The following is a 7,884-nucleotide window of genomic DNA, read 5'->3' as shown; positions in this document are numbered from 1 at the left end:
GGTTAGGAGTGGTGCCAGGGGTGGCTTTATTAATTAGCAGCACAGCGGCGCAGGTAAACAGCGCGTTAATTACCGTCACAGCTGATGCTGCTAAATTGGGAAGGTGTTACACACACCGGTGAGGACACGGGATTAGGGCTGAGGGATCGAGGGAGGTGAGCGCAGGGAGGGGGTTGTGGGGAGAGGGGACCTGGAATAGGGAGGGGGGACATCGGGTACAGAGCATCGTCGGATCGTTGGGTTGGAAGGGACTCCGTGGGGACGTCTGGTCCAAATGGCCTGCATTGAATGGGGACAGGGATTGGGAAGGGGGACGTCAGCGTGGAGGGGTGGCAACGGGGACACGGCCCCACTGGGAGTGATGGCAGTGGAGTGATGGCACCGTGGAGAATGACGGCCCACGGAGGGTGGTGGCACTGGGGTGATGTCCCCACGGAGAGTGACCGCCTCGTGGAGGCGATGGCAGCGGAGTGGGGTCCCTATGGAGGGTGACGGTGGTGGAGTGACGGCCCCGTAGAGGCTGGCAGCCCCATGAAGGTGGTGGCATTGGGACGACAGCCTCACGGAAAGTGACAGCCTTGTGGGAAGTGATGGCGGTGGGGTGGTGGCCCCATGGAGAATGACGGCCCGTAGGGTGGTGGCACTGGGGCGATGTCCCCGCAAAGGGTGACAGAGTCCTGCCTGGGCCAGTGACCCCACTGGGACACCGGGAAGGGACGTGGGGGATCGGGGCGTGGAGGTGAGGGACGGACACGGAGAGGAGCGCTTCGTGAGGCCGTCGAGTCGCCGCGCCCTGGATTTGGGAACATTTTGGGGACTCTTCCACAACCCTTCCAACGAAGACTTCGGGGCCGACCCGACGGGAACGGCCGCTCCTCCAAACCCAACGGACGGCCGAAGGGCTTTGGGCAGCGAGGAGCTCTGGCCGAACCCCCGGAGCGGGAGCCGACCCAGGGCGCCGCGCGTGGCTGCGATCCCTTCCCCCCCCAGAACGCACAACGGGGACGGAAAGTGCCGCGTTTCCGTGGCAACCAACATTTTCGTGCGAGGTGCTGCACGCGCTCCGCACGTTCCGCCACCCATGGGTGCTCCTCCGCGCTCCCATCCCAACAGCGGCACCGCCGGATCCCGCGGGGCGCCGGGAGCTCAGCCCCACCGCGGCGCTGCGGGTGGAGGCGGCCCCGGACCCGACGTGGCTCTGGCCGCCCCCGCTGCGCCCCGTCCCGCCGCCGCCCTCCTGGCGTCCCGTTGCCCGGCACCCCTCGACCCCTCGACCCCAAACTGCGCCGGCGGCGGCGGCCCCGACCTCCGCCCCCACTGGGGAGGTTGGATCCGGCCGCCCCGAGGACGGGGAGCGGAGCGTCGTGGCCGTGCGAGGGAAAGGCGTCGCCGCGGGATTTGCCCGTCACCCCTCCTCGCCCCGACGCGCCTCGGAGCGCCGGCCCCGAAATCCACCTTATTTATAACCCGAGCAGAAATCCTCGGCGCTCCGCACCTGCGGCACCGCGGCATTAAGGGCTGAACCACCAGATCCTCTTTGAGCCAACGGAGCCTTAAATCCCCTGCGGGGCCGGGGGTGGAAAAACCCCCCGGCGGAGGCGCGGGGCCACCCGACCGCCCCCAGCCCTCCGCCACGACCCCCGCCAAAGAGAGCGGGCCCGACCGAAGCCCGGCACCGAAAACCACGCAGACCCCAACACCGAGCCGCCGCCCCCCCGGCGCGTCCCGTCCCCGTTGTGCTCAAAGAAGGGCCGTGAGTCCCAGCGCTTTCTCAGCCACACACTGAATATATTTACGGCCCCGGCGTTGCAGTAATGGTACAGCGATGCAGCAGCCGACAGAGCGGGGATGAGCGGATGAAATGTGTGTGAAAGTCGTCACCTTTCCACGATACCGAGCGCCGGGCTTTATTATTATTATTAATTATTATTAATTATTATTAATTATTATTATTTCAGGGTGCGGGGTTGGGGGGAAGTTTTTTAGCTTTTTTTTTTTTTTTAACTTTTTTTGTCCTTTTTTTTTTTTTTAAACCTTAGTATAAGGTACTATAAATCCAAGAAATAAAAACATCCACAAAATATATTACATCTGGAGCGGCCTTTCTTTTTTTTTTTTTTTTTTTTGTGGCTTTTTACTCTTTTTTTCTCTTTTTTTTTTTTCTCTAAGTACTCAACTTTGATACAAAAGTCTCTCAAAAAATATCATTCCCCCTTTTTTTTTTTGCCTTTTTTTTTTTTTCCTTTTTCGTGCACGTTGTGTTGTGTTGTGTGTTGTGTGGTTGTGTGTTGTGTGGTTGTGTGTTGTGTTGTTGTGTGTTGCGTGGTTGTGTGTTGTGTTGTTGTGTGTTGTGTTGTTGTGTGTCATGTTGGGTGCTGTGTTGTTGTGTTTGTGTTGGGTGTTGTGTTGCTGTGTTGTGCTGTGTTGTTGTGTTGTGTTGGGTGTTGTGCTGTGTTGTCGTGTTGTGTAGATCCATACGCCCAACCCCAACCTTGCATCCCATCCCATTCCCATCCATCACTGCCCGCTCGCCCACCTCCTTTGCCCCTCTGTGTGTTGCGTTGTGTTGTGTTGTGTGTGCTGTGTGTGTTGTGTTGTGTATGCTGTGTGTGTTGTGTTGTGTGTGCTGTGTGTGTTGTGTTGTGTGTGCTGTGTGTGTTATGTTGTGTCGTGTGTTGCGTTGCATTGCATTGCGCTGTGTATGTTGTGTTGTGTTGTGTGTGTGCTGTGTTGTGCCGTGATGTCGTGTTGTGTTGTGTTGCCCTGTGTCATGTCATGTTGTCTATGTATGTTGTGTATGTTGCGTGTTGTGCCATGTTGTGTGTATGTTGTGTGTGTTGTGTGTATGTTGTGTGTTGTGTTGCATTGTGTGCGTTGTGTTGTTGTGCGTGCTGCGTTGCAATGCATGTGTTGTGTCGTGTTGTGTCATGTTGTGTGTTGTGTCGTGTGTCGTGTTGTGTCATGTTGTGTGCATGCTGTTGTATGTTGTGTCGTGCTGTGTCGTGTCGTGTCATGTTGTCATGTTGTGTCATGTTGTGTTGTGCTGTGTGTTGTTGTGCCGTGTTGTCGTGTTGCGCTGTGTGTTGTGCCGTGTGTTGTCATGTTGTGTTATGTGTTGTCGTGTTGTGTTGTGTTGTGCTGTGTGTCGTCGTGTCGGGTTGTGTTGTGTGTTGTCATGTTGTGTTGTTGTGTTGTGCTGTGTGTTGTGCCGTGTGTTGTCATGTTGTGTTGTTGTGTTGTGCTGTGTGTTGTGTGTTGCTGTGCGTTGTCATGTCGTGTTGTGCTGTGTGTTGTCGTGTTGTGTTGTTGTGTTGTGCTGTGTGTTGTTGTTGCTGTGCGTTGTTGTGTTGTGTGTTGTCATGTTGTGTTATCGTGCTGTGTGTTGTCGTGTTGTGTTGTTGTGTTGTGCTGTGTGTTGTTGTGTTGTGTGTTGTCGTGTTGTGTTGTTGTGTTGTGTGTTGTCGTGTTGTGTTGTTGTGTTGTGTGTTGTCATGTTGTGTTGTTGTGCTGTGTGTTGTCATGTTGTGTTGTTGTGTTGTGTGTTGTCGTGTTGTGTTGTTGTGCTGTGTGTTGTCGTGTTGTGTTGTTGTGCTGTGTGTTGTCGTGTTGTGTTGTTGTGCTGTGTGTTGTCGTGTTGTGTTGTTGTGCTGTGTGTTGTCGTGTTGTGTTGTTGTGTTGTGCTGTGCGTATTCGCAGTGTGATACCAATGCTCACATGCAGACACCGAACCCGATCACAAGGACCTTTTGGCAACAGAGAGTTCCGTCAAGTCATTAATGGGGTAATTAATTTTTTGCTCGTTTCTGGCGGTCGGAGGGGAGCAGAGGAGGGGAGGCAGCGGCCATGCAGTGACATGCACGTAGCAACGGCGCGGGGGAAAGGGGAAAACGACGCCCAACAAAAACCGAACGCCTCGTCGGTTTCTTCTCCTCCTCCGGAGTTGGATTCGCTGTTTTGTAAAGTGACCAAAGAAAAGAAAATAAAAATATCTCACATTATAAAAAGTATTCAGCAAAATACTGCTTTGTTTTTTGTCTTTTTTTTTTTTTTTTTGCTTTTTTGTCTCTTTTTTTTTTTTTTTTTTTTGTATGTGTGTTTGGTTTCTTTTTTTGTTGTTGTTGTTGTTTTTTGCTGCGTTTCTGTAAAGAATTTCCCTTCCGACGGAGGAAATCGATGGGGGAAATAAAAGGGGGAACGGCACCGGGGCAGAGCTGGGGGGGTGTGGGGCAGCTGTGGGTTTTGGGGGCTCAACCGCGTGGTACCGGGATGGGGTGGGCACTGTGGGTGCGGAAGGGCCGGGGAGGTCGGGGCACAGCACTGCTGGGGGCCGGGAGGTGTGCGCCCACCCTGGGATCCCCCATAGAGCGCACAGCACCGCATCCAGGTTACTGGGGGGCACCCGGCCCGGTTCCGGTACCAGGGAGCCCAAATTCCAAGCCCAGCACGGGGTTCTGTGCACACCGGGGTGCCCAAATCTCAACCCTCGACACCGGGTCTGCACACAGGGGTGCCCACACGCCGACCTCCAGCAGCGGCTCTGTGCACCGTGACGCCCAAATCTCCACCCCTGGCACCAGGATCCGCACAGCGCAGTGCCCGCATCCCAACCCCACCGCGACGCCCGCACCCCGACCCCCAGCACGGGGTCTGCAGCACCGCGATGCCCGAATCTCAGCCGCCAACACCGGGCCCCGCACACCGACGCGCTCACATCCCGGCCCCCAGCGCTGGGATCCGCACGCCGCGATGCACCCGACGCGCCGGGGTGCCCCCATCCTAACCCCGCTCCCGGCACACACGCAGCCCGACCCCCGGTACCGGAACGCTCCTGGCTTAGGCCGGCACCGGGACGCGCACAGCCCGACCCCCGGTCCGGGCCGCCCACGCTGGGACGCCCACATCCCCAGCCCCGATGCCGGGACGCGCACAGCCCGGCCCGCCGCACCGCGACGCACGCAGCGGGATGCGCACAACCTGAGCCCGGGACGGGGCTGCGGGTACCGGGATGCGCACAGCGGGACGCGGACCCCCAGCCGCGGGCTCAGGGCTGCGGGTACCGAGCTGCGGCCGATCCGATCCACACAGCCGGGGCAGAGCGGGGAGGGGGGGGGTTGTGCGGGCGTCCTTCCTCCGGTCCCGGCCCCGCGCAGCGCTCCGGGGCTGCACCGCTCCATCCCCGAGCAGCCCTCAGGCGCACGTGGTGACAGCGGGGGTGAGGGCGACGGGGGGCGAGGAGGTGGCGACGGGGGGAGCTGCGGGGGGGGGCGGCCCGGCCGAGCCTTTCTCGGCCTTCTTCTCCTTCTGCTTGAGGTGGATCTTGGCGTGCCGCTTGCGCTCGTCGGAGCGGGCGAATTTGCGGCCGCAGAACTCGCAGGCGAAGGGCTTCTCGCCGGTGTGGGTGCGGATGTGGGTGGTGAGGTGGTCGCTGCGGCTGAAGCTGCGCATGCAGATGCGGCACTGGAAGGGTTTGTGGCCCGTGTGGATGCGCAGGTGCCGGGTGAGCTCGTCGGAACGCGAGAAGCGGCGGTCGCAGCCCTCGGCCGGGCAGGCGTGGGGCCGCTCGTGCAGCGGGGTTTTGCTGGGCCGGTTGGGGTATTTGCGGGGCCGGATGGGTTTTAGGGTCAGGGGGGGTTGCGGGAGCCCCCCGAAGCCCGGGTGGATCTGTTTGTCCTTGAAGGCCTTGATGGTCTCCAGCGGGGTGATGGGCGGCGGGTTGACGCGGATGGGGTCCAAGCTCTGGAAGGGTTTGTGCTCCGTGATGGCGCCCATCTCGTTGGGGTGGTGGTAGAGGTTATAGTCTGGGATCATGGGGAACAGGTTGCTGTCCAGGGCGGGTTTGGCCGCTTGGTAATCCTGCGGGGAATAGGTGAGGCCGGCGTTGCTCTGCGGGTCGTGGAAGGAGACGGGCTCTGGATAGAGGTCGCTGCAGGAGGAGTAGGGCGGCAGCGCGGGGTACATCTGGTCCACGTCGCCCTGCGGAGGTCCCCCCATTCCGCCCCCCGAGCTCTGCGTCCCGCTGAGCGTCCCCGCGGCCGGCGGCACCCCCAGGATGCCGGCGCTCATCAGGCTGATGATGTTATCCTGGCACCAATTGGAGGGCGAATCGAAGGCGAACTTCCCCAGGTAGGTGACGGTTTTGTTGCCCGCGGCCGGCTGGAACGTCCCCGAATAGGACGACAATTCCTGGTTGGGCTTTTCGTTCCCGATGCCAATGTCCATCACATTGTCTGCGGAGAGAAGCGGGGCAGGGTGAGCCGGGCGGGGACGGGGCTGTGCGGGCCCCCACCCTACGTCCGCTCGCTAAATCCCCCCGCTCTCCCCTCGGCCGCCTCCGTGGGGCTCCGCTCGCGGCCGTGCGCGGTGCCGGTGCCGGCACACGGAGCGGCGCTGCCGCCCCCGCGGCCCCACAGGGGTGGGGGGCCCCGCGGTACAGGTGGGCTCCGCGCTGGGGGGCTGCGCAGCGAAGCTCCGCGTTCCCAACTCCGCTTCGCCGACCCCGACCGGCGGGTCGGAGCCCTGCGCGCGTCAAACCCGCGGCCCCGAGAGCCGGAGGCGAGAAACGAGAGAGGCTTTGTGCCCCCCCCCATCCCCTCCCGCAGTCCCGAGCTCCGGGGGAAGCTCCCGCGGGGCCCCCCGAGCCGCCGCCGCCGGGTGGGTGGGAGCCCACGGCCGCGAGTGTCCGCGGCGCCCCCCGCCCACGCGGATCCCCGCTCGGAGGTGGTGGTTGTTGGGGCGGGGGGGGGGGGGGTAGGGGGCGGCCGGCAACCCGCGTGTCCAAAACCCCCCGCACCGCCGCCGTAAGGAGGGTGGGAGCCGTAAGGAGGGTGGGAACCCACGGCCACGCGTGTCCGCGGCGCGGACCCCCCGCTCGGGGGGTGTGGGGGGTTGAGGGGCTGCCCTCTGCATGCGTGCGTGCCCCCCTCCCCGGTACCTGCGGCGGAGGTTCGGGCTGAGCGCGGCGCTCCCGCAGCGCGGAGGAGACACAGCGAGCAAAGCGGGTGGGTGGGCGGTCACGCGTGGGGGCGGGGGGGGAGGGGGGCCGCTCCCCATCCCCGGCTCTTCCCTTCCCCCCCAGCGCACACACACGCCGCCCCCCGGCCCCTTTCCCCGCATCCCCCCCCCAAACCCCCGTCACCTGCAGCCATCTGGTTGTAGTGAGGCACCGGATCGCCTCCTCCGCCGCCGCCGGAGAAGAGATTCAAAGAGTTGGGGATCTCCTCCGGGTACAGAGAGTCGGGCAGTTGGTTCAGCAAAGTGCTCATCGTCCCCGGCAGCTTCTCCAGCAGTTTCCCGGTCATAGCATCGGAGGAAAAGGTCGGATCAGCTCCGCTCCCCAGCGAACAACATCCGAGCGGCGGCGGATCCGCGCCGGGGAAATCATGCACGAAAAAAAAAAAAAAAAAAAAAAAAAAAAAAAGGGGGAAAAAAAAATGGGGGGTGGGAGGGAATATAAATAAAGTTGGGGCGTGCGTGGGGGGGGGTCCTGCGTGGGGGTGCGGGGGGAGGTCTCGCGTGGGTCCCCCCCCCACGCGGCGGTGGCGGCGGTGATGGTGTTTCCTCGGGGGGGGGGGGGCGGGGGGGCTGGGCCGCCCGGCAGCTGTGCCCGTAGCGGAGCGAGGGGTGGGTGTTGGGGGGGGGGAGGATTTTAACCCCTCCTGATCGCTCCGCCGCCGCTCCCGCTCCGCTCCGGGTTCCCGACTGCTCCGCCGGGGACTCCGCGGCCCATTTATGCGGGCGGCGGGAGCGCTCCGTGACGTAGCTGCCCATATATGGACAGACAAAGCCGCGCCGAGCCCCGCGCGTCACAATGGAAGCTCCGCACAATGGAACATTAGAAAGCAGGAAGCGGCGCGCGGAGCGGCGGGGACCGGGCCTGCAGCGGGA

The 7,884-nt window shown here is 61.8% G+C and overlaps 2 protein-coding genes across 2 annotated transcripts; one reads left to right on the top strand and one right to left on the bottom strand.

Annotated features, from left to right (window-relative positions):
- Positions 1 to 2,067: 2,067 nt before the first annotated feature.
- LOC146542823 (uncharacterized) lies at positions 2,068 to 3,783 on the top strand (the record flags this gene model as incomplete). The annotated part of the gene is made up of 1 exon (XM_085242730.1): positions 2,068 to 3,783. A coding segment is annotated over one exon (1,710 nt), but the record flags the coding sequence as incomplete, so codon positions are not given.
- On the bottom strand, positions 3,774 to 7,419 carry EGR3 (early growth response 3). Its single transcript, XM_085242731.1, has 2 exons — positions 7,136 to 7,419; positions 3,774 to 6,227 (listed from the first exon to the last, which is right to left on the bottom strand). The coding sequence occupies exons 1-2, from the start codon at positions 7,296 to 7,298 to the stop codon at positions 5,188 to 5,190; spliced, it is 1,203 nt and encodes a 400-aa protein (XP_085098857.1). The 5' UTR covers positions 7,299 to 7,419; the 3' UTR covers positions 3,774 to 5,187.
- Between the last annotated feature and the right edge of the window lie 465 nt (positions 7,420 to 7,884).

This window comes from Meleagris gallopavo, chromosome 24 (genome assembly GCF_905368555.1).
Source record: "Meleagris gallopavo chromosome 24, MGAL_WU_HG_1.1, whole genome shotgun sequence".
In the NCBI taxonomy this organism is placed as follows: Eukaryota; Metazoa; Chordata; class Aves; order Galliformes; family Phasianidae; genus Meleagris; species Meleagris gallopavo.
This window is presented reverse-complemented; position numbering and strand designations above follow the sequence as displayed.

Bases quoted from the DNA above. Each gene is read 5' to 3' on its own strand.
- EGR3 (XM_085242731.1), bottom strand. From the start codon at position 7,298: ATGACCGGGAAACTGCTGGAGAAGCTGCCGGGGACGATGAGCACTTTG. The intron at 6,228-7,135 runs GTGACGGGGGTT...TTCTCTCCGCAG, and splicing joins CTACAACCAGATGGCTGCAG to ACAATGTGATGGACATTGGC.